At 39.4% G+C, this 27,269-nt stretch overlaps 2 protein-coding genes across 2 annotated transcripts in view; both read right to left on the minus strand.

Moving 5' to 3' along the window:
* The window catches only part of LOC311289216 (tripartite motif-containing protein 16-like), a 696,468-nt gene that overhangs the window by 258,645 nt on the left and 410,554 nt on the right, over positions 1–27,269 (minus strand). The gene's annotated exons all lie outside the window — the stretch shown is intronic.
* LOC311289256 (guanylate-binding protein 4-like) lies at positions 2,886–11,954 on the minus strand. Its single transcript, XM_084407101.1, has 10 exons — positions 11,813–11,954; positions 10,917–11,109; positions 10,704–10,831; positions 8,569–8,678; positions 7,864–8,051; positions 7,374–7,616; positions 6,858–7,138; positions 4,904–5,116; positions 4,625–4,727; positions 2,886–4,257 (listed from the first exon to the last, which is right to left on the minus strand). The coding sequence occupies exons 2-10, from the start codon at positions 11,089–11,091 to the stop codon at positions 3,812–3,814; spliced, it is 1,887 nt and encodes a 628-aa protein (XP_084263227.1). The 5' UTR covers positions 11,092–11,109; positions 11,813–11,954; the 3' UTR covers positions 2,886–3,811.

A 27,269-nucleotide genomic window follows, 5' to 3' on the forward strand; every position in this document is an offset into this window, starting at 1 on the left:
ACATGTGTTAGCAAATACAAGAAACTTGGAGTCTTCCCAGAATGAGTAACCACATTGTCGTTGTTAATGTGTGGTGTTTTTATTTTTTCTCCCTCCAAATGAAACTGACTGGGAATTCCCAACAATATCTGACTTTATATTGACTACCCCTCTCCTGGGTATCAGATATCATGAAAACATTGGGGAAATATGTTTACCTCTGTGACTCAATCAGGAGAGCATAATGCTAAAACAATGCAAAGGTCAAGAGTCCAATGTCCAGGAAGCTCTTATACTCAAACACTTTCTACCAGAGAAATGTATTAGTTAGTTTGGATAAAAGAAAATTGAAAGAGTAAATAAACCGTGCCGGTAGCAACTCATGATAGCAGATCCTTTTATTGGTCAAAAGTAGGTGAGGGAATGACTCGTTCTCTGTCAGATTCTTCCTCTAGAAAGGTATAAGAGAATTTTCTGTGCTTTCAGCAGTGTTGACATTGAAAAAATAACATACAACTGATCAAGAAGATTAAAGCTAAAGCTAATGTAAGTGATTTACATTAGGGAGCAGTCCAACTGAGTAGATATTAGCACAAATGTTAACTAATATCACTTTGTAGAAGCAATATGTAAACTTTTTGTTTCTTTAAACTGAACATGAAACTTTGATAAGTAGGTAGTTTAGTTAGTGTGTGCTCCTCCTACATAGTCTGGCTATCACCAGACCAAGCTCAATCGTTTAAGATTGAACATTAGTCTGGGGATTCTGCTCTGTATTTTCTACTGCACAAGAGGCGTGATCAACGGGCATAGTTCAAATGACTCTGTACGCCATTGGATAGTCCTTCAACCAATCAGCGACGCGAAAACTCCAGGCAGGAAACGTGTCAACAAACGTGTTGATTAGTGGTTTGCAGAAGCAGCGATGGCATCGAGCAATTTTTGCAGGTTGTGCAAAAAAAAACATGAAAGTGAGTGGTATTTACACCCACTCGAGCGATTTGTTTGCTAAACTAAAGAAGCCATTGAGCATCGTCGAGAGGTTAAAAGGAATTGGATTGACGGTCGAGGTGCGAGAGACGGGTAAATCAGATTGTGCGCTTCTCTATCGTCATTGGGTTAAACCCGCCAGTAGCGCGCCAGGTGGATAAGCCAGTTTGTGATTGGTTCCCACAAATTTGTAACCGAAGCAGGAGAAATAAATGTACAGGTTTCCAGCCTGAGCTGCTGGGTGAAATTAAATCACCGGCAGATCAGTCTGGGTTTACCCAGTCTACCTCCTACAGGCAGTGGGGGAAGTTTTGTTACAAAGGTTTGTAGAGGATTGATTGTGACATTCATTGACCGTGAGACGTGTATCAGCACCTCTGTAAAGTAGATCATCTTTAGAATATATAATGTATTTTATTTTACAATCACTAAAAAAAAATCTGTATTATATACGGATTATATACACTTTACATTTATAACTTGGGATTCCATGCATACATTTATTACAGTATAAACAGGATTACAGTATATATAGTGCTATATAATTAAATGTGATTTTACTTGCTTTATAGCTTAACTTGACTTTTTTCATAATTGCTTAACTTTTGCAACATTGGTATTACTTTATTACTATGAAGCTGCTTTGAAACAATCTGTATTGTATAAAGCACCATATAATTAAATCACCTGCAGCAAAATATCACCACAGAAACTCACAGAAATGTCCTCTCCTCCTACTCATATTATATTATTATTCCACCTTTACAACATTACCTCTGATTATTATAAACATCATGTTGCCTTACTCTGATCAGTCTAATCTAATGTTTACAGAACATTGAAGATCTAGGCAACATTCCCCCAAACAACTGCTGTGATTCACTGATCCAGGCCACAGGTTGGCTGCAGCTGGCAAAGGCTTCACATGCTCACTTCAGTGAGGATCTGAGACATTCAGGGTGCTTCTCAATATCCCTCCTCGATCCTCCGTCCTCCATCCTCCATCCTATGACCCGGAAACCGATCGAGCTCAGCCATCTTGAAGGACATCTCAATTCTCTAATTGCACCGCGAGGAGTCGAGGATCGAGGAGTGAGGAGGCTTCCTGAGGGGTCATGAGCGAGGATACACAGGTGTATCCTATGCGGAAGAGTTTTATCGACTAAACGTGGCGCACGTATCAATTCCCCTCCCCCTTCACATCGGTCACAATCATTTTCATTTATACTTTTACTTTGCAGTTTATATAAACCACACATCTCACATATTTCAACAGGGTATCTTGCTTTATTATTATTTATTATGAATTTCTTAAATAACCAAACTTCAACAACATAAGGGCAGATCCTTTGAGAGCTGCTGATGACGCTCCTCCGTCCTCCTTTTCTTTCCTTGCGTCCTTCCCTCGCATCCTACAGGGGGAGGAGCTGAGACGCGGGGAAAGGAAACGAGGATGCACAAATAAGAATTGAGAAGCACCCCCTGTGTCACGGTCTGGGTTGATGAAAGGAACGAGGACTCAAGTGCAGGAACAATGGGTATTTATTGAGTGGTAAAAATAAAACAAAAATCTCCCCGTGGGGGAAAACAAGGCAGGCATCAAGCTCAACAGAACTATGGCAGGAAACAGGAGGGAACATAGACATCGAAACAGCACAGTGCTGCATTCCAGTCCAAAATTGTCATGCCCTTCACTCGCTAACTTCCCTCCGTCTCATTCACTCAGATGTACATCATTGCTTACATTGCACGAGTGCCCACTACTGGCGGAAACTGCAATGGGCTGAAATGGAATGTCCTAAGCCCCTGATCACATGGAGTCAGCTGTGGAGTTGATTTATTTATTTATTTATCCCTTTAAGAATTTGTTTAATGCAGCATCCAAATGTTTATAGGTGTGTTTGGGTTGTTAAAAAAAAAAAAAAAATTTGCATTAATATACCATAGAGTTGTTTGTTGTGGTTGTGATTAGACGAGATATGTGGTGACGTCACAATCGTACTGCATTGTGGGACATATAGGTGCCTGAAGTGTACATATGAAGTAGACTCGCTCCCTCGGTCAAAATCGAGGGAACGAGGGTCTGTCCATATAAACTTCCCTCATCCACTTCACGAAGTGGAATGTATAAACATAAAGTGGAATGCACTTCAAAATGGCGGCAGGGAGTCCCCCGAGGGGAAGTTTGCAAGTGCGTGTCTAAAAGTGGACTGGAATGCAGCCCAGGACTGCAAACATAGGGAGAATAAATAGGGAAGCAAACAAAAGAGGGTAACGAGGGAAGGTGGGGGCAATTAATCAATGATCAGGTAACAAGATGGAAAGGGTAAGACAATCGACGAGAGAGCACATGGGATAAGGAAACACAAGACAAGCCATGTGCTCACAACAAACAGGACTATAGCCTAACTAAAACACATGACAGACCGGGAGTGTCAGCGCTCTGTCACCAAACCAAGATATAAACTAGACAGAACCCTCACATTCAGCCTATGAAGTTTTCACTGCTAAATCAAATCTAATACATCTAATACTTATCAAGCCAAACTTAATCATTTAGACAGTGGCTACAACGCTAATGCTATCAGATTTGTTTCTGTCAGATTCTAAATTCCAAAATCAGCCTAACAGACTATGTAATTTACATAACTGTATGATCAGCTACCAAACATTACCATATTAAATTGACAAAGCGCAGAACTTGAAACAGCTGTGATAAAACATAAATAACTTTGTAGCTATGATTTCAAAACAACAAAAAGTCACATCAAATGCTGTGAGATTATAGTAATTACGAATTCATAAATCTGTAAAAGCAGTGATCTACATCTTTCAACACATTTCACTGTATAGAACAGCGGGATCGAGATGCGGGTCTGGGTCTGCTATTTATTGCTTGCATCTGCTGACTGTGCTGCTGCCTCAGTACTTCCATGTTCTGTTCATTTCTTCGCTGCTGATCTGATATCATCTGTGCATACTTTCTCGATGCACTCTCCTCTACCTCTGCATTCTTTCTCTTCAACTCATTTATCTCCCAGGTCATCCTGTCAGCTTTCTCCTGAAAGCCCTTCTCCATCAGGGCAGACTGCTCCCTCAGCTTACTCTCCATTGCGCGCTTTGTCTCCTGTTGTTGGCGGGACATCTCCTCTTCCATCCTTTCAATAACCTGTCTCACCCTCTCTTCATTATTCTGTTGTTCAGTCTCCATCTTCTCCTCCAGTTGACGCTGCCTCTCTTCCTGGGCTATAATTTCCTGTTCCAGAAGGACTGCCCTTTCTCTCTCCTCTGGGAGCCAAAAAAGAAGGAAGGAGAAGTTTAAGGAAACGGGTGAATTAAAGATGAAGAAGAGACAAGAGTCCAATCATGGAGACAATCTAACATAGATAAACTCTACAGTGGCATCCCACATGTTTACAATGAGTACACTGAAAACTTGCAGAACTCAAAACATTGTGGATATGGAACGAGACTGCCTCAGATTCTCTTGGCCATTGACTGGCATCTTCCCCTTTCTACTAGATGCATGAATAGCTTATATAGCTTACTGCTTTTACTTAGAGCAGTTTTTATTGAAAACAACAACTGTACAACTGGGATGGTGCTATTCACCACATCATGTGTGTCTACTATGTTGAAAACACAAAGCTTTTACCACAAATCCTTCTTTCATTTTCAGTTAGTTTATCATCAGCTTGCAGAATGGCTGTGGTCACTGCAACCTTTTCCTGTAGAAACTTCTCCAACACCTCAGCAATCTATGAGGACACACAAGGGAAGAGTAAAAGTGGTGTTAAAAAATATAATATCACTTTACATTCAAATATATATACCACAATATTGTTATTGCATAATTATGGCTTTGCTGCATTTTAACTAATATTAAATATTGAATATACGATTGTCATAATTTGTATGATTTAACATTTAAGACCTTGACTTCTTTGCAGGCCAGTGTATTGTACTGATACACAATGTCCTCCAGGTCCTGGCAGAAGAGATCGTAACCACCAGCTTTTGCATAAAATCCTTGATTGATTCTTTCCGTCACTGGGTCAGAGAGAACTGACATAAGACTTTCACATTTTGCCTCAGAAGCCTTCTCATTGTCCCAGAGATACGCATCAAACTGACGACTGATGGCTTCCTAAAACAGCACACAGAAAGACAGGAAGGATACTTAATGCTCATAATTTGGGTTATTTTGCACATAATCATTTAGCAGATGCTTTTATCCAAAGCAACTTACAAGTCATATTTACCTACCAGTGGTGGAGGCTACCATGCCATGTGTCCTATCCTAACCACTGGGAACAAGTAGGGGTTCAGTGTCTTGTGAGTGAGAGTGAGAGATGCGTACCTGTTTAATTACTTCAAAACCAGTGATTTTATCCCCTAGTTATTGAGAAATATTATGTAGCAATTCAATAGTAAACCTATTTTATTAGGGGTTCAAGCATGAAATGCTGAAACCCTATTGTAATTGTAAGGATTCGTAAAACGCATCGTGCAGGCCAAACCGTAAGGCCTAGAGACGTGAAACCTGGCCAGATGGTAGGCCTCAATTTGGGGACAACCTATCAGAGTATGACCCCGATTGGCCTATAGGTGGCGCTACAGCAACCAAAAGTACAGAATCTCTCATGCCTCTTTTGACCTAGACTCAAGTGCCTTACACCACTGTGATCCCTGGCTCAATGCGGACAAAATGGCTATCTCCAAATTTATCTCATCAAAAATTTCTGCTATGTCGCATTTTGTCCAAAACCTACTTTTGCGAACTAGTCCCTGGTTTTTCGCCCGATCGGAACCAAACCAGTCTAGGACAATTCTCTGGACTCTCTAGATCAATAATTATCGAAAAAAAGTTGAACTTTTGCATTTGGGTGGCTGTAACAGGGTCATTTAGAAAAGGGGCGTGACAAAATACACTAAAAAGCCTATAAATCCCAAATGAAAACTCAGAACTTCACCAAAATTGATGACCATATGTGGCATAACATGGTGAAGAAGCATGCCGAGTTTCATGCAGATTGGACCAAAGGTGGCGCTATAAATGGCAAAAAGCTTCCATTCTTATTAGGGGTTCAAGCATGAAATGCTGAAACCCTATTGTAATTGTAAGGATTCGTAAAACGCATCGTGCAGGACAAACCGTAAGGCCTAGAGACTTGAAACCTGGCCAGATGGTAGGCCTCAATTTGGGGACAACCTATCAGAGTATGACCCCGATTGGCCCATAGGTGGTGCTACAGCAACCAAAAGTACAAAATCGTCCATAACTCTTCGACCTAGACTCAAGTGCCTTACACCACTGTGATCCCTGACTCAAGGCGGACAAAATGGCTATCTCCAATTATAAATCCTAAAGGAAAACTCAGAACTTCACAAAAATTTATGAACATGTGACATGACATAATTAACAAGCATCCAAAATTGTATGGAGATCGGACCATAGGTGGCACTATAATTGTTAAAAAGCTTTAAAACCATATATTTCCTATGGTACATTGCCTGTATTGGCTGTAAATGGTCTTTTTCATCTATTATGTCAGTGGTTACATGCTTGCTAAATAAAACTTAATAACTTTTGATGCTTTTGTGCTTTAAGGCCTTAACTGCTTGAACCCCGATAAATGCTGCTTGCAGCTTTAATTAATACAAGTTTCTGTGATCCTGAATGTTTATGTTTATATGCAGCACGATCTCAGAGTGACGTATGTGCGCGTGTGTGTGCTTCAATGAAAACAGTATATTAATATAGAACGGTGATTTGTAGACTTGGAACTACCTGTGCAATAAACGATTTGATTACACACCTTCCAGCCAATCAGACTTGAGTATTCAGACAGACCATGGTATAATTTGGTATGGCAACTCCCACCTACCTCTAAAGATGTCAAGTACTTCCCATCATGGTCCCTGAAGGAGCGTTTCATGAAGGTTTGTGTTGCCATGAGACTGAAACACTGGTGTTCCAGGGTGATTTCATTCAGTTCCACAGGGAAGGATTCCTTCAGCTTCTCCATTCCACTCTGGTAAACCTCAAGGCCCTCCTTCACTGCAGCCTCATTCTCAATCATTGACATGGCGATCACAGCATTCTCCAGACATGGCACAGCCCCACTGGAGATGGTGTCCACGTATGTTTTCACAAGATGACCCAAAACTTGGAGGCAGAGGGGTCAAACACAAAGAATTAATAACAAAATAAATGGACGCTGGCTACTTAGAGTAGCAAATGGCAGGTAATCTGTTTAACAGGGAGGATTAATTTCTGAAGCTGTTTTTGATTTTTCAAGCATCATGTCACAAAGATGTCGGTGAATAAAATGTGCAAAAATAGGAAACACTGCCCACCATACAAAAAGGGCAATCCAAAACATTGAGGCTTCCTGATTTACCTCTTCCAGTGACGGTGTGTCCATCTTTCAGATTTTTCACTTGGCTCTGGTCAAAGATAAACTGGCAGAAACGATCAGTGACCTCCAAGAATTGTTTTGAAATCTCAGCTGGGTCCAGAGTCTCCAGATAAGAGACATTATCTGGATTGGTTGGGAATGGGAAGGTGAAACATTTCCGTGAAGGGAAATATTTACGAATGCACTCTCTTGGAAGGTTGTAATTATTCACTTGACTCGAGTTACCTTCAAAAGAACAACACAAAGCTTTCCTTTAGTCAAATTATACACAGTGTACAAAATTAATTCTTTAAAATCAAAGAAACTGTAAGCCTCCAATTTATCTACAAAAAATAAATAAATGATAATGACCAATTGACTGTGGATAAACACAGGAAGCTAAAATCTGTTATTGGAACAGTCCACATATCCATAAACTAGCTACACATTCTGATAATGCAATTAAAAACAACTTTCAGGCTTTAAATATTACCTAGTTTTAGCTTCAGAGCAAACTCTAGATATTCATCCTCTGTTGCGTCTTGGCCATTGATTTTTAGCTGCAGAGTGAAGTCCCTCACAGCCCAGATGAAACTAGGGAAGAACTTCACAAACTCTGAATCCTCTACAACTTCATCAGGTGATTTGATCTTGATGTACTCTGTTAGCTCAGTCACATATATGTTTAGTGTGAGTTAAAGAACTGATTAGATAGATTCACTATGAGCCAGGGACCATATATAAAATCAGTTGTTATTTACCAAATGTAGCCAATGGCCAAATTCCAAAATACATAATATGAAGGCCATAAGGATATTGAGTCTTTGTAATTTAAATGCATGAAAATCTTTTTGAAATATAATCTGCAAGCTCTAAAATTAAACAAACAGGAATTGTGACTACACTTGTTGCTTAATCCTGGCAACATAGTAGATGCATGGTCATTATTATCCAAGTCATATTTATGTATATATCAATATTAATATATCAATGTATACATCTATTAATTTTACATCAAATTACTTTGAATTTATTTAAAATATACATGAACCATTTTTGCATCAAAAATCCAGGAAATAATTTTTATCAGTGAGGAATATTATTATATTGACAGTCATACACAACAACAATATATTTTAAGATCCTGCTTTAGGACGGCAAATTGACAATGAAATTCAAATTATGATCAGAAGGATACTGCATTTCCTCTACGGCCCTGTTGTCGATAGTTCCTCGGCTGTTCAGCACTAGAGTGCTACTCAGAAGGACGGCCAGAGAGAAGATCTTGGTGTCATGCTTTGAGTCCCCCTGAGATAAATAGGATGTGGTGATTTGACATGAGACCATAATAGAGACACAATTTTATTGAATGGTGCTCTAAATAATGATCTGTAATTGTGAGATTGGTGTACAATATGATATGTAAGATCCTGAAGATATTGATTCTCATGCTGCTTTTATCACAGTTTATTTCGCCATCTGTATGGATGGAGAGTAGCTCCTTGATCGTGAGCATCTTTGTCTGTATACAGACTCACTCATTCTTCTTCCCCCGGCTAAATATAATAACTAAAGTCATCACCACGACACACAATACCCAGCATCGGCTCTGGCTCTTGTTCAGACAGATGCATTCTGGGATTGATTGTAATGTTAATAGGTTCTGGTCCTGGGATTACATTTTGTAGCATTCCGTGTTCATCTTGCATTCACACAGAAGACTCTCCAGCAATTTATGCAATCAAAGTTTTGTGTGAATGAAGAGATAGATAGATAGATAGATAGATAGATAGATAGATAGTGTAACGACAGACAAATTAGACACAATTATTTGTTAAATTTAACAAACAATCTTTAAAACTCACTCTAGGGTCTATAGATCCACCCCACCACTAGGGCAAGAAGGGCCTCAGTGACTACCATGAACTGATAAGAGGGTTTATTGCTGTTAAAAATGTGGTCACGTGGAAAAGCAGATGCCATAGGAAAGACCTTAAAACAGATTTTCCTGCATTAATTTATTGACAAACTGATCTATAAATGAACATGCACCCCAGGACATTGTGCAAATGATTATTACTGTCTTGTATAGTGTCTTGATACTATTTTTTTGATACTATGTATTTTATGATAGAACCAACAGTCAATGTAACCTCATCTATAACATGTTTGGTCTCTATAAATTGGTACTTTGAAGAACGAAATGATCGTGTATATGATATGTCGATAGCTGCCTGCGCAAGATATTAGTATTTCAAGAATCTTTAATAGTTTCTTGATCAGCAACCAATCCAGCTGCACATGCAAATGAGCACACTTGAAACAAAGAGCCACAAATCTCCAACAGGAGGAATTTTACTGCTTGGAAATTCCACCTTTCTCATTGGTCAAGCCAAACCGGAGGGGACCTTTCTCAAGCTTTATGTAGCCTCTACACAAGCCCTTTCCTCGCTTGGCCTTCTCAGTACGTTGGCATAGCCTCACCAGGCCCCAGACCCCAGGGCACCAGGCCTTGACTCACAACCAGCCATGTGCTCATTCAGGAGAGAGAGGACTCTCTCAACCACAACAGAATCAAGGACAACATCGGGAGTTTGTCACAATTTCTTCATTCAATGCAGAAGAAGTCAATCGCTACTCCAACTATCGAGTCACAGAACCAATGAGATCTTCTTCAAAGACGTCACACACTGCTTCCACTGCAAGGGAGATCATATCGCACATTTTAAACAGGGGTTTAATAATAAGCGGTAGACGCCTCTTAATGTGGTGCTTTGAAAGAAGAAAGATGATGGTTCTTTTCATAGTTAAATGGATCTTTTCCATAGTTTAATTTCCTGTTTCAGGTTTCATTCCGTCACTTACCATTTTAGCTATGTATGTGTGATTGTGTGTATGTGTGTTTAGATTAGTGGTGTTTGTTATTTAGTTAAAAACATTTGTGCACAATACATATTTGGTTCTCTGATTATCTGCCTTGCAAACAAAGTCAATTTAATTATTCCATTATTATTATTTATTTACATAATTATAATTATTCTGACTACATGTTCTGTGTAGTACTGTACAGTAAGACAATTATTTCCCAACATCGGAAATTAATATTTCAATTAATTAATTAATTAATTAATTAATAATCAATAGTGAGTGTTCACAGGACGAAATGATTAATTGATTGTAATATTACTGTAGCTACATCAAGTTTATCTGATTAACTGACCCAAATATTGATAATTAATCATAAGTTATACATATTCATTATTAATATTTCCCTTTTGAGCTAATTTGCAACAATAGACAGATACTACATGATGAACCTAGTTTGGCAGTCACCTTGTCCACGTCTCCGAGTCCCTCAGTGTCCAGCAGCACCAGGGTGGTTCCTGCTTTAGTGGGGTGAGACACACACCACATCCAGATGCCCTTCGTCTTGGACTCGATGGTGCTGCCCAACGCAAATCCTGATAAAAAACAAAGACTTATATGCATATAACTGCATGATGTTTCTCGAGCTTCTGGATGCTCTCAGCACTGTATAGTTGTAACCTGTTTGTTTCCCTGCGAGGCGATTCATCAGGTAGGACTTCCCAGTGCGGTAGAGACCCACCACGGCCACCACCACCACTGGCTCCTGGATCTGCTGCAGGATCTGTAGTGCTGACTCCTGCACACACAGCTTCCCTTCTGACCCAGTGTCAATCAAGCAGACTGGTGTATCCATGATCACTGGAGAGTACAGCTGCACAACAGATACACACATTTAAAATACCAATAAATAAATAACTGCAGTGTACTAGAAGTAAAAAGTTAAGGTAAGTTGAGAGATATTTTAGTAAATCTACAGTACACAATACAGTGATTCCCCAGATGAGCAGCTTTTTCCTTTTTTCTGTTTGGGGAAGTTTGTGTAAAAGTGATTCTCATGTCGTCTTAACACACACATACACATGTGGAAAGAGGAACAGACAAAAGCCACAGAATATACTGACTTATAAACATTTATAAACAGTCCAATATAAACCACATCTTTCAACACATGCATCCACAATCACATAATGCACACATACACACGTTCACCACAAATGACACAAGCACACCGAATGAGACAAACATGCTGTAAGCTTTGTTTGCGTCCAGCTAAAATATCAGCCCCAATTCAAACTCCTCTGGTCTATAACTTTACTGGGTTTAGTTCATGAACAAAGTCATTTGAAGCTGTAGCAAGACCTGTCAGTGTGTAGAGTTCACTCATACCTACTCAAACCCCCCCACACACACATTTATACATGGCTTATAGTGACTCTCCATATGTGTAATAGCTTTTATGCCGAGCTAATGATATTTCCTATCAGTTGTATTATTAATACAATAATATAATAATATTAATAATAATAATATTTCTTATCTGTTGTATAACCCATTGATTAAAGAACGTCACTTACTCTTTTGCTTTACTTGACTTCAGCAGCTCGATCTGAGTTGTATACAGTTTGTAGCTTCCTGTCATTCTATCTGTATATCTTAGACACTCCTTCAGGTTCGGCCTCTTAAAGCTAACTGGTCTAGAGTAAGTTAGGGGATGTTCCTGGTCTCTCAGTTTATCTCTGGTTATTCCTGACTGACTTACATCCACTTTTATTGACTGAGCAAATAGCAATGTGCAGTTTAACTCTTGGTTTCACTTTCAAAATCAGCAACTGCAACATGTGTTAGCAGATACAAGAAACTTGGAGTCTTCCCAGAATGAGTAACCACATTGTCGTTGTTAATCTTTAGTGTTTTTATTGTTTCTCCCTCCAAATGAAACTGACTGGGAATTCCCAACAATATCTGACTTTCTCCTGGGTATCAGACATCATGAAAACATTGGGGAAATATGTTTACCTCTGTGACTCAATCAGGAGAGCATAATGCTAAAACAATGCAAAGGTCAAGAGTCCAATGTCCAGGAAGCTCTTATACTCAAACACTTTCTATCAGAGAAATGTATTAGATAGTTTGGATAAAAAACATTTGAAAGAGTAAATAAACCATGCCTGTAGCAACTCATGATAGCAGATCCTTTTAATGGTCAAAAGTAGGTGAGGGAATGACTCATTCTCTGTCAGATTCTTCCTCTAGAACAAGGTATAAGAGAATTTTCTGTGATTTCAGCAGTGATGACATTGAAAAAATAACATACAACTGTTCAAGAAGATATAAAATTAAAGCTAATGTAAGTGATTTTGGGGAGTAGATTTTAGCACAAATGTTAACTAATGTCACTTTGTAGAAGCAATATATAAACTTTTTGTTTCTTTAACTACTATCAAAGTTTCTTGTTTAGTTTAGTTTAGTTTAGTTAGTGTGTGCTCCTCCTACAGGCAGTGGGGGAGTTTTGTTCTAAAGGCTTGTAGAGGATTGTGACAGTCATTGACCGTGAGACGTGTGTCAGCACTTCTGTAAACTAGATCATCTTTAGAATATGTAATGTATTTTATTTTACTGTCACTGAAAAAATCAGTGCTCTTCGGATACCATGCATAACTTTATTACCGTATAAACAGTATTACAGCGCCATATGACTTTACTTGCTTTATAGCTTAACTTTACTTTTGTTTCGTAATTGCTGAACCTTTGCAACATTGGCTTTTTATTACTGTGAAACAATCTGTACTGTATAAAGCACCATATAAATACATGTGATTAGGCAAATATCTCTTAGCAAAACATCCACACATAAACTCACACTCCTCACTCCTCTCCTCCTGCTCGTATTGTATTATACCAGCTTTACAACATTACCAATCATCTGGGCCTCTGATTATTAAACATCATATGTTTGCCTTACTTTGGTCAGTATAATCAGATTTTTACAGAACATGAAGATCCTCATAAATATATTTGAGGAGTGTAAAGGGAAAAAAACAATTTATGCCAGGTGTAAAATATCACAAGTTAACAACACTAGCTTTTTTGCTTTTAATATTATCTAACGTAGTGCCATCTTGTTTAATTTCTTTTATGCCCACAATTTGGCTTAGCTTCAGGCCATTTCTTCACATCTTGTTATTTTCCAAGTAAAACAAAAAGTTGTACTTTTTCGAATCAATGGAATCCTGTGTAAAAAATAATATGACATCATACAGATCAATTTGTATTAACATTAGAAATGAAGTTAGAGACATTCAACCAAAAAAATATTGAATAAACACATTCAAAGAAAAGATGGATCAAAGAATATTCAGCAACCCCACAAAATCCACGCTAGTCTTCCGTATCCAAATTCAAATGTTCAAGTAACTCCTTAACTGGGTAAATTCTGTGTAGAATTTTAAATGATAATTTTCCACTGAATGTTTTCATATTTAGATGAGCAAAACACTGTTGAACATGGTAAATAATTTTTCTTTAATACATTTAACTTTTTAACATTTATCTTATATCGCCAATTTCCTTATTTCAAATTTTATTTCATTTCCTACGCTTGGACCCAGGGAGTCTGTAATTATTTTTATTTATATGTTATATAGTATATCCCCCAGTTTCACAGACAAGGTTTAAGTCTAGTTCCAGACTAAAATGCATGTTTGAGCTGTTTTAACTGAAAGCAACTTGCACTGACAAATCTTAAAATACGTAAGTGCCATTGAATGTTTTTTATAAGGCATATTTATTAAATGTTCTAATTGAACTAAGTCCTAATCCTGGCTTAATATATGCTCTATCATGAACATCAGACAATGTTGGTTTTTGTTTTTTGACAGGGAAGTAACAGGCAGTGTATTAGGCTACAACCTATTATAATGCACTTTCTCTCAATCCAATGTGTCAGTCCCAGTTTTCCATTTTAATCAAAAACTTGTACAATTTCATAAGGTCCCTTCCACTGGGGTGCCAGCTTCATGCGGCTCTCCACTGGGTTTTTAAACCACACCTCGGCACCTACGGTATAAGGCTGGTGATGCAATCCTTCATCATGGTATATTTCTGATGGTCACAAGCTGCCTCATGTGAGTAGCCGCGTTTCCATTACCCTTCAAATTGCGCAAATTGAAATTGCGAATTGAAAATACGCCCAATGGAAACACATCAATTTCACAAAAACTCACAATTATTGAAAAAAATTATTGGTCTTTCAAGCAATTCCAAAAAGAAATATTTCACAAAACTGCAATGGAACCAGTTTTTGCGCATTTACAGGTCAGCTGACGTAGATGACGCAGTATGTTTGGACAGAATACGAGACAGAGTTCTTTATTAAATTAATATAAGACGAAAGAATTACAGGAATAATGGATTCTAAATACCACCAAAGAAATACCAAAATCAAGACCTCGAAGCAGATCTGAGGGAGAAACACCCAGAAACACCTCATATGTGCTGCTCACAAGTATAAGGGTCGTTCCTTGCCATTAATGATTGGATAACACACATGTGTCCTTTGATTAATAATAATGGCCAGTGCAGTGGCTGAGATATACATAAACCTACCAACGTCCGTTGCTATGATTTGTGGAATGACTTACAGCGAGAGGAAAAAATGTTAGTCGCATAACATCAGGTAGGGCCGTTACATAGTCAACGCATCGTTACGCATATGTGTCCGCAAGGCTACGCATCGCTACGCTTCGACCGCCATTATGTGTCGATGCGTAGCCAAATGTGTCGTCCTAGTTTTTGATACGCGACGCGCCGATGCACGCAATAATATGCGTTGTCGGTGGGGGCGACATTGCAAGTATTGTACATTAATTCAAGTATATTATGTTTACAGAAGAAGGTTTGAATACAATGGCGGGCAAAGAGGAAAAATTATGCGAGCTTATACGTATATGTATACATCCGCATTTATATGACAGTTCATCGCAATTACACTCCAATAAAATAGCGTTGGAAAATGCCTGGAGAGAGGTTGCAACCGCGATGGGAAAGACCGTAGATAAGGTGAAAACGGACTGGAAAAGTGCCCGTGACACATTTACTAGGGCGCACAAAAAGTGGAAGGTGGCGTGCAGAAGTGGTGCGGGGCAGCTAAGTTTCAGCTACCCAGAAGTATTGACTCAACTTAGCTGGTTGAGTGAATTCATAAAGCACAGGACTACAGAGTCAAATTTTAGGGTATGTAAAGAGAGGCTGAAATAGTCTACGGCAGGAGAGAGAGAGAGAGAGAGAGAGAGATGAGTGAGTGTGTGTGTGTGTGTGTGTGTGTGTGTGTGTGTGTGTGTGTGTGTGTGTGTGTGTGTGTGTGTGTGTAATGTGTGCCCTTGTTTATATTACATTGTGGGGACCAAATGTCCCCATAAGAATAGTAAAACCTGAGATCACCTACATTGTGGGGACCAGCCAGCGGTCCCCACTTTTCAAAAGGCTTATAAATCACACAGGATGAGTTGTTTTGAGAAAGTAAAAATGCTGAATGTTTCCTGTGATGGGTAGGTTTAGGGGTAGGGTTAGTGTAAGGGGACAGAATATACAGTTTGTACGGTATAAAAACCATTACGTCTATGGAGAGTCCCCACAAAGATAGTGAACCAGACATGTGTGTGTGTGTGTGTGTGTGTGATTTCCTAAAGTACTGGAAATGTCTCTCCTCGTCCAGGGTTCGCATGGGAAGCACCAGAGACACAAACTCCCCATCCTGATCTCTTCTGCGGTTTAAAGGGCGAACATACCACCGCCTATCTCTGCGCTGCCTTTGTTGCCGCCGATGTGAAATCAGCAATAGGATGCACTCCTCTTCAGTTGCCATTTTGATCTGAATATCACGTGACCCGACTCTACTAATATCACCCGACTCTACTACCCCCTGTTGCGTGAGCGGTGTATTGCATTTTCACGCATCGCCCGTGGCGCTTGCGTCCACTGTTTAGACTATGAAAGGGAGCGCGTCGCTCGCGTTGACTATGTAACGGCCCTTAATGGAAACGCTGTCATTTCGTAATAGTTTTTTGTCGAATTTAAGACGTGTCGGCCGACAGAAGAGAGCCAGGATGAGGAGGAGGAGGCGTTTCCTTCTGACAACCTTCATCCTTACTTCATTAGCATCTCTTCCAATGGCCAATCATAAATTAGATTAGATTAGATTAGATTCAACTTTATTGTCATTACACAAGTACAGGTACAAGGCAACGAAATGCAGTTTAGGTCTAACCAGAAGTGCAATAGCAGCAAGTGCAGGATATACAGTGGTTCATAAGTGCAGAACATGGATATGTACTGAATAAATATAGAGTTGAATACTATTATAAACAAAAATATACAGATAGATTGTCCTATGAATATAATATACAGATAACTATTACTGTGAACAGAATTTACAGCTAGATATGTACTGAATATAATAATATACAGATGGCTATTACTATAAACAGAATGTTTACAGATAGATATGTACTGAATATAATATACAGATGGCTGTTACTATAAACATAATTTTACAGATAGATATGTACTATGAATATATATACAGATGGCTGTTACTATAAACAGAATGTGAGCATAATATACAGATGGATATTACTATAAACAGAATTTTACAAATAGATATATGTATAAGTTAGGCTAATGAGCAGTATAACAATGGATTTAAAGTAGTGCAAATAAAGTTTGGACAGAAGCTATCCGAGTGAGTGCAGTGGAAAGTAATTGCATATTACAGTTAAGGTACGATATTGCAATGTATATATAACAGTCGGTACTGTAAATAAACAGTCGGCAGTGCAAATGAGCATATTCCAGTCAAGGTAGTAGTGCAAGATGCATATGTAAACAGTTGTTACTGTAATAACAGTCAGCAGTGCAAATGAACATTATAGTATTGCAAATAACAAAATGGAGGCAGGTGTGAGGAGGGAGAGGAGAGTCAATCAGTATATAAGGGGAGTGGGATCAATGAGGGTTAGAGTTTAATAAAGAGACAGCTCTGGGGAAAAAACTGTTCTTTAGTCTGCTGGTCCTGGTCCGGAGGCACCTGAAACGCCTGCCGGAGGGCAGGAGAGAAAACAGTCTGTGGGCTGGGTGAGAGGAGTCCTTAAGGATGCTGCGAGCTCGATGCAGACAGCGTTTCCTCTGGATGTGCTCGATGGCAGGTAGTGGAGTCCCAGTGATGCGCTGGGCGGTTTTCACCACCCGCTGCAGTGCCTTGCGCTCTGCAACAGAACAGCTCCCATACCACACTGTAGCACAGTTGGTCAGGATGCTTTCTATTGCACAGCGATAGAAGTTCACCAGGATAGTGGAGGAAAGCTGATTCTTCCTCAGTGTCCTCAGGAAGAAGAGGCGCTGGTGAGCCTTCTTGACCAGGCTGGAGGTGTTGGTTGTCCAGGTCATGTCCGCCGAGATGTGGGTCCCCAGGAACTTGAAACTGGAGACACGCTCAACAGCCATTCCATTGATGTGGATGGTGTCGTGTGTGCCTCTTGACACTTTCCTGAAGTCCACGATGAGCTCCTTCGTTTTGGTGGTGTTGAGGAGCTGGTTATTTTCGGTGCACCATGTGGCCAGGTGCTTGATCTCCTCCCTATAGGCAGTCTCATCGTTGTTGCTGATGAGACCAATCACCGTAGTGTCGTCCGCAAACTTGACAATGGAATTAGATCCGTACACAGGCTTGCAGTCGGAGGTGAAGAGGGAGTAGAGGAACGGGCTTAGCACACAGCCCTGTGGTACACCAGTGTTGAGTGTGATGGATGTGGAGCAGTTGGAGCCTGATCGAACATTCTGGGGTCTGTTGGTCAAGAAGTCCAAAATCCAGTTGCACATGGAGGTGTTGAAGCCCAGGTCTCCAAGTTTGGCTATTAACTTAGTTGGGATGACAGTGTTGAATGCTGAGCTGAAGTCAACAAACAGCATGCGTGCATAAGTGTTCTTATTGTCCAGATGTGTGAGCACAGAGTGCAGTGCCATGGAGACTGCATCCTCTGTGCTCCTATTGCTACGGTAGGCAAACTGGTGTGAGTCCAATGTGGATGGTAGAGAGTCTTTTAGGTGTGCCAGGACCAGCCGCTCAAAGCACTTCATTACGATGGGTGTGAGTGCTACAGGGCGGTAGTCATTAAGGCACTTCGGGCTGGAGTGTTTTGGCACTGGCACAATGGAAGTGCATTTAAAGCATGTTGGTACAGTTGCTTGGGCAAGAGACAGGTTGAAAATGTCTGTAAAAACCCCAGCGAGCTGCTCCGCACATGCCCTGAGTACGCGTCCAGGGATGTTGTCTGGTCCAGCAGCCTTGTGCGCGCTGATCCTGCTCAGTGCATTGCAGACATCTGTGGAGGAGAGTGTGATCGGTGGGTGGTCAGCTGAGGATTTGAGCTTGGTGGCAGTTTCTCTGTTGTCTCTTTCAAAGCGAGCATAAAAGTCATTTAGCTCGTTCAGGAAGTTGACATCAGTGGCTGCGGGGGTGGAGTGAGAGGGTTTGTAGTCACTGATGGCCTGAATGCCCTGCCACATGCGCCGAGGGTCAGCGTTGGAAAAGTGTCCCTCTATCTTAAGCTTGTAGCAGTGCTTGGCCTCTTTGATGCCCCTTTTCAGATTTGCTCTAGATGTGCTATAGGCTTGTGCATCTCCTGATCTGAAGGCAGTATTGCGTGTCTTCAATAGGAGTCGCACTTCCCTGTTCATCCATGGCTTCTGATTTGGGTATGTGGTGATCTGCTTCTGGGTTGTAACACTGTCAATGGTGGTATTAATATAATCCAGTACAGAGGAGGTGTAGCAGTCAATGTCCGTGTGAGAGCCACTGGTGGCTTGAGAAGCAAACATACTCCAGTCTGTGTGTAGAAACCTTTCCTGGAGTGAGAAATCTGCCCCCGCAGGCCACACCTTGATGGTCTTCACTGATGGCTTCACGCGATTGATCAGAGGTGCATATTTGGGGGTGAGGAACAAAGAAAGGTGATCTGACTGTCCCAAGTGGGGGAGGGGTGTCGCGACGTAAGCTTCAGCCATGTTTGTGTAAACATGGTCTAAGGTTTTGTTTCCTCTGGTGTGACAGGAAACATGCTGGTGAAATTTCGGTAGCACTGACTTTAAGTTTGAATGATTAAAATCACCCGCAACAATAAACGCAGCTTCCGGGTGAACGGTCTGTTGTTTACTGATGGCTGCGTGAAGTTCTTTCATAGCAAACTTGGCATCAGCATCCGGGGGAATATAGGCTGCAGTTATAATAGTGGAAGTGAACTCCCGCGGTAGATAAAACGGTCTACATTTAACCATGAGAAACTCAAGGTTAGCTGAACAATGTCTCCCAACAATAGCAGAGTTTGTGCACCAAGCTTTGTTAATGTAAATGCACAATCCACCACCTCTGGTCTTACCGGAGCCATGTAATGTTCTATCCGCCCGGAATGTATGGCGTCCCGCTAGCTCAATAGCGTTGTCCGGTATTCCGCTGTTTAACCATGTTTCCGTGAAAATTAGAACATTACAGTTCAAAAGTCTCTTGCTGTATGTGATGTTGAGTCGAATCTCCTCCATTTTGTTCAACAGCGACCGTACATTGGCAAGGAAAATGCTGGGTAAAGAGAGCCGGTGTGGTGTTAGCTTTAGCTTAGCTCTTAGTCCTCCGCGCTTCCCCCGCCTTTGTTTACGATCTCGCCGGCGCCTGCGAGCACTTCCGCCCGGCCGGGCAGAGTGCATAGCCTCGGGTGATCTGGCGATCTCAGGAAGGAGTCGAAGGTTGTCCATAAAACTGTCGGAAATTCGCAAACCAATATCCAAAAGCTCACCTTGGGTGTACGATGTTAAGGCACAACTGTTCTGGACGAACAGACCCGAAATGAGCAAGAAAAATACTGCTAAATTACAGAATCTGGAGAGACCGCGAGCCTCGCGATGTACTCGCGCCGCCATCTTGGATTCATCGTCAAATCAATCCAAATCTAATAATTATAAGATTCCATGAAATGCCCACTAGATGGCAGCAAGTTGAGCACTGTTGTAAAGCAGGGATTCCCAAAAATGTTTAACTTACATCATTTTTTCTTGAAGTCCCCATGTGATTTCAATATGTTGTTAATTCTCTCATCTCAGTTGTCACATGACACATGACATGACATGATTGTTTTTATTTTAAATGTATTAAATTCTACATATTTATAATTATTATTAGCTTTTCATAAATGCACAAACCATAGTGTCACGAACTGCTCCAAGACACAAAGGTGGAGAAGTGAAACATGATAGTCTGGTGTGGAGTGCCCTCTGGTGGCTCTCAAGGGCACTCCAGCTGGTGAACGTTACACATAGTTTGGGAAACCAGTTGTAAAGTGTTACTCATTCAAGTGATAAATATGGATTAAAAGACTCAAGTGATTATGGAAAACAAGTAAATGAATTTATTAAGTGTTAAATAAAATGTGTGGTCATATACAAAAAAATAAAAAAAGAGAATTGTGTCCAGAATATACTTCATGAGCTCTAAACTCTCGGGAATAGCCACTTCTGAAGCATCATGTCAATAGACTTGTGATGACATTAAATAATTCAAAACAACACAGACATTTACAATGACATTGATGATGATGACAGATTCACCGACTGTCTCAGCAACTTTAGTGAGAGAGAATATTTTTTGATGACTTGCCAGATGTGTCTGACATAACAAAATACAGCCAACAGTCTACCTAACACTTTAAATAAACACATCTACTTGCTCTCAAAATGTTTAAGAACTGAGATGAAAACAGTTGATGGTGAGGAGTATGTGTATTTTGCCACACTGGAACATTTGCTCCAAAAGAAACTCACACAATCAAATTGCAGGTGAACGTATATGGACTGCAGTTATTCAGAAGTTCTCCAAAGCATCTTTTGGCTAATTTTAGGAAACGTCCCTTTGAAAGGGATCCATTTGTTATAGGGGTCTTTTGTGGAAACTGCAAACCACACAATCCTAATCAATATCTCCAAGACTTTCCTGAGGAGGTTTCCACTCTAGAACAAGGTTTCACTGTAGATGAGAGGACATTTCCTTTTGTCCCTGGACTGCTTAATTTGTGAAGCTCCAGCATGATCATTTATAAAACAAAGAGAGGAGCATGGTTGTGATGGTTGCACACGGGAGGGATCCTATGTGAGACAAAAATAATGTTTCCTGAAACACATGCCACCCGGAGAACAGACGAGTCTGTGCAGAACTGTGTGATGAACTGTGTGAAATTTGGGAATGGTCACACAATTTGTTCTTGACGTGTTGCTAGTCTTGGTGTCACAACAAGATGCTTTTTGTGTGTGTGTGTGTGTGTGTGTGTGTGTGTGTGTGTGTGTATTATGGAAGCATATGGGTAGCAATATTCAATTTGAAATGTAATATGCAAAATGACAATGCAATATGTAAAATGGCAATGCATTTCTGTAATTAAATTTTAATTTTCCCATCATTTGTACAACATTTGGTGCAAAATGAAAATTCAATTATAAAATTTACATTTGCCATTTCATACACTAGTTTTAATATGTAAATTGAATACATATTTTAACGCTTTATAAGTTGCAAAATTAAAATTAAAATGTATTACAGAAATGATTAGATATGTTTAACATGTTCAAGCAAAACCTGTAGCAAAATTGTAATTTAAATGTTATTTTTTCTTAATTGCATTTGCACTCACAGTTAAGACACTTGCGATTGCATTTCCATTAAGTGTCCCGCAATGAATGTCAATGTAGCAAAATTCAATGTGCAATTTGAAAATGCATTCTGAGCCGATCACGTGCCCGTCCCGCCCTGTCAATCACTGCGTGAAGTTGGCCCCGCCCCCAATGCAAAATAGGCTCAATCGTTTTACTTCGTTTGTGCTGTAATTTTTGTTTGTTTGTGCTGCTTCTGTTTTTTAGATAGTAAAAAATAAGAATATTTTTAGGCAATTCTGTCACCCAGGCCGCCACATGCTCCAAATAAAATAGATCTTGTTCGGTTTGTGCCGGTTTTGTTTGTGCAGCTGCTTCAGTTTTTGAAATATTAGACCGAATTATAGACGATGACGTCACCTGCTCAAAGTTCACCCAAAATTCTCATATGTTTGTGCTAATTTGTGCTGATAAACGTTTATTTTGTGCTGCTTCGGTTTCTTAAATATTAAAATAATATTTATTGGTCATTCTGAGGTCACTCAGCCCCCCGACCTGCTCCACATTCACCCAGAATAGTCTCGTTTGTTTGTGCGATCGTTTGTGCCGGTTAAAGTTTTGTTTGTGCTGCTTCTTTGTTTAAAATATTAGACACTGAATTATAGACGATGACGTCACCAGCCCTCGACCTGCTCCACATTCACCCAAAAAAGGCTAGGTCGATGAATTTGACCCGGCCGTCAGATTCCGTGACCCTGTGTAATAATACCTTATCAATATGCTTTATAAAATAGAAAGGGGATTCGCATGTCTGCCTCATATTTTATGATTATACAGCTGCAAACAGAGATGGTCACACACATCACATTCGTCACTTTATTGAACATTACAGTCAGTTATTAAAGAGCGGTCATGTTTTTCGGTAGCTATTAATACCGAATACCAATGGAGCTTTGTCATATTATGTGATCACAGAGTAATAGGCCTATGCATTTGTAAGGAAAAACTATAGGATCTCCAACATTATTGGGTATTAAAGTTAATAGTAATAAGAATAAAGATAAGCATGTATCAGACAATGATAATATTTTATACAAAACGAAACCATAAACACAGTCCAGCATCAGCTCAGCATAATGTTGACGCCTGATAAGGCAGAACATTCTCCCAGACGGTCCAACATCGTACTGGTTCTATCACCTGCAGACGCGTAATAATCTTCAGAAACACTACCATTTCTCTGTCCACGCTCCATTTTATCTGCTAGTGAATGTAACACTCATATCAGCTCTGCCGCCGCCCTGTTTCCAACACCTCAAAATACCATAGTGTATGTTTACCTGTTGCCGAGCAACGCAGTTGATTGACAGGGCGGAGGACACGTGATTGGCTCAGAATGCATTTTCGAATTGCACATTGAATTTTGCTACATTGACATTCATTGCGGGACACTTAATGGAAATGCAATCGCAAGTGTCTTAACTGTGAGTGCAAATGCAATTAAGAAAAAATAACATTTAAATTACAATTTTGCTACAGGTTTTGCTTGAACATGTTAAACATATCTAATCATTTCTGTAATACATTTTAATTTTAATTTTGCAACTTATAAAGCATTAAAATATGTATTCAATTTGCATATTAAAACTAGTGTATGAAATGGCAAATGTAAATTTTATAATTGAATTTTCATTTTCATTTTGCACCAAACGTTGCACAAATGATTGGAAAATTAAAATTAAAATACAGAAATGCATTGCCATTTTACATATTGCATTTCAAATTGAAATTTGCTACCCATATGCTTCCATAGTGTGTGTGTGTGTGTGTGTGTGTGTGTGTGAAGATTTTTGTTAAAATACAGACAGAGCTGCCTTAAGATCACAGCCAGAAAACCTTGTCAAAGTACATATCTTGTGAGTTTCCATGAAAGCCAAGGTCAGTTAGATCGCTGGAAAGCCACGAATCGCGGATCCGTCTGAATGTGGATAGTTTTTACGATGATGTCGTCTGTACACGGAAAACCCAAAGGAAAAACTTCTCTGATTTAAGCATGTAATTTTCGTGTAAATGTACACTTTTTGTTTCATGTCGATGCCTTTTCTGACGAGCTGACTAGTTAAATCTATTTATAAGACTTGAGAAAATATTGTCTTATCTCCAGTGTGCTCTGTTTTGTTTAGGCAAATTGAGATGTTTATTGTGTCTGCGCGGTACGTGACTTGTGCCAGGGCTAGCATCGCTAATCATAACTTACATTAACAAGCAGTGATTTTAAATGGATTTCTCCAAATAGCATGCCAAACTTTACCTGTCGAGTAGAAACTTTGCGTGTGAAATATTCTCCCAAAAACACTGTGATCTTGTTTCTTTCTTCAGAGGCCTTTCTCTTCTTCTCGTACAATTCGTAGACACTTTTTCTCCTGCGACCCTCAGACAATTTGAAAAAACCCGGAGAGAACGGCGAGCTTAAATGAATGGCTGAAACGGTAGCTCACCACACGCCTGAGAGTGCGCATGCGCAGAAAGCGAAAACTACCTAGGGACGAGCATGTATGACGGCCTTACACGTTGTACGGACGTACAACACAGAAGCGCTGCGCTAAAACACTACGTGAACTCACTCGAGGCCCAGAGAGAATGAAATGAATAGTGGAATAAAGTCGTTATTTTTGTTTACTTTTTGTGCCCAAAAAGTATTCTCGTCGCTTGATAAACTTAAAGGAGAACTCCGGTCAATTTTAACATTGAGCTCATTTTTTTGTACATTTGGAGTGCTGTCAATACAGAGAACAACGACAAAAATCGGTGTTGCCTACACCGAGTTATTCTATTTTTAAAATTTGCACCCTATTGACTTCAATGGGGCAAGTAGTAAGCCTGCTTTTTAGCCTCTTAACATCCTTTAAGTGTCATTACAAGTGCACAGAAAATGTGAGTGATTCCTTCCGAGTGAACACGGGTGGATCTGACTGCAGTAGATGTTAGAGATATTAATAAAAATGAAGTTAATTCAGCCAGCGCTCATACCTTTGTTTACATCCTGTTTTCGGTGGAAGGCCATAGTAATCGATTGTCGAGTTCATGCGCGTGATCATAGGTACTAAACCTATGCGCGTGAACTCGACAATCGATTACTATGGCCTTCCACCGAAAACAGGATGTAAACAAAGGTATGAGCGCTGGCTGAATTAACTTCATTTGAAGTCAATAGGGTGCAAATTTTAAAAATAGAATAACTCGGTGTAGGCAACACCGATTTTTGTCGTTGTTCTCTGTATTGACAGCACTCCAAATGTACAAAAAAATGAGCTCAATGTTAAAATTGACCGGAGTTCTCCTTTAAGATTGAGCCACTGTAGTCACATGGACTACTTTGATGATGTCTTTATTGCCTTTCTGGACATGGACAGTATACTGTACATAGGTTTTCAATGGAGTGACAGAAAGCTCTCAGACTAAAACTAAAATATCTTAAACTGTGTTCCGAAGATGAACTATATAATATTTGAGAAGAAAGTCTCTCTAGCTTTGCCTAGTTCCATATTGAAAGCATGAAGGCTGTCTTTGTAGATGTTATAATGGACTACAAGTTTTGTCTTCCGCCACATGCGCTCTGCTTTTCTGCAGTCTTTTCATATTTCAACTTTCAACTTTGCAGAATGTTTACAAACAGCTCTATTACACACTGCATGAAAGGGAATATTAGAAAAACCATAATAGGGGCCCTTTAAAATCCCTAACTCGCTTACAAATGAAACCGTGGACATGAACGAAATTATTAGTTTAAAAACACAGATTCATTCCTCAATGAAACACCACTAATTATCCTTATAAAATTTTTACCTAGGCCTAATATAGACTATTAATGACTAGCTTAACTGAAATAAAATATTATAATAAAATGTTAAATTCCCCTAAAAAGTGAAGTCGTTTCATGTTTTGCCACATGTGGCCTACAGTCATATAGTGAAACTTAATTGGCATGATTATCAGAGATTTACAGTGTTTAAAAAACATATGGTACCTTAAATATGAAAATAGACAATAAAAAATGTTAATTGGGTAAAGAGAAACATAAAATGAAGGGGGAAATAAAATAAATATACTATATAGTAATTAGAGTTGAGCCGGATACTCGTATATAGTATCCGGTACGGATAAAGCACTTTTGTCGAGTACGAGTATTATACGAGTAATACGAGTCAATATCTGTGCTCGGATAAAAATAAATAAAAAAAAAGTTATGTTGAGATTAGGGCTGACCATATCGCATATATCGATATAGTTCAAATTTGCGCTGTGATCCTTGCTCCGAGCAAGCTGACCCGGAGCTCTCTGCACTGCTCCCCACCCCTCCTTTTCCACTTTGAGTGCGTGTTTAGAGCATGTTATGTTATAACATGAAATAAAGTCTTTCACCTCAGAAAAACGGACTTTCTTGTCCTGTCAGCCGTTATACTGTAGTCGTAGCGCACACTCAATTGGTGTTTTGTCTATTCTTATTTGAGTTTTGCTTCGCATTCAAAATATAAAAAAAACAGGTTTTGTGATGGTATAATGTTAATTAGACCATTATAGGTTGAATTGAAAGAAAAATTGGAATTTAAATTAAAAAAACATTGTAGCAATATGAATATCACATAATATTTTTCAGAAGATAGTTCAATCTGTAATTGTTTCCCTTCCATACGGTGGCCGAGAGGTGCAAAACAAATCACAATTACAAAAACAAAATAACAATTCAGAAAACAAAATAACAATTCAGAAAACACAACGACAATTCAGAAAACAACGACAATTCAGAAAACACAACGACAATTCAGAAAACACAACAACAATTCAGAAAACACAACGACAATTCAGAAAACACAACGACAATTCAGAAAAAACAACAACAATTCAGAAAACACAACGACAATTCAGAAAACACAATTTCAATTCAGAAAACACAACAACAATTCAGAAAACACAACGACAATTCAGAAAACACAATGACAATTCAGAAAACACAACGACAATTCAGAAAACACAATAACAATTCAGAAAACAAAATAACAATTCAGAAAACACAACGACAATTCAGAAAACAACGACAATTCAGAAAACACAACAACAATTCAGAAAACACAACGACAATTCAGAAAACACAACAACAATTCAGAAAACACAACGACAATTCAGAAAACACAACGACAATTCAGAAAACACAACAACAATTCAGAAAACACAACGACAATTCAGAAAACAACGACAATTCAGAAAACACAACAACAATTCAGAAAACACAACGACAATTCAGAAAACACAACAACAATTCAGAAAACACAACGACAATTCAGAAAA

This window comes from Rutilus rutilus (genome assembly GCF_951802725.1).
Source record: "Rutilus rutilus genome assembly, chromosome: 4".
NCBI classification, from domain to species: Eukaryota; Metazoa; Chordata; class Actinopteri; order Cypriniformes; family Leuciscidae; genus Rutilus; species Rutilus rutilus.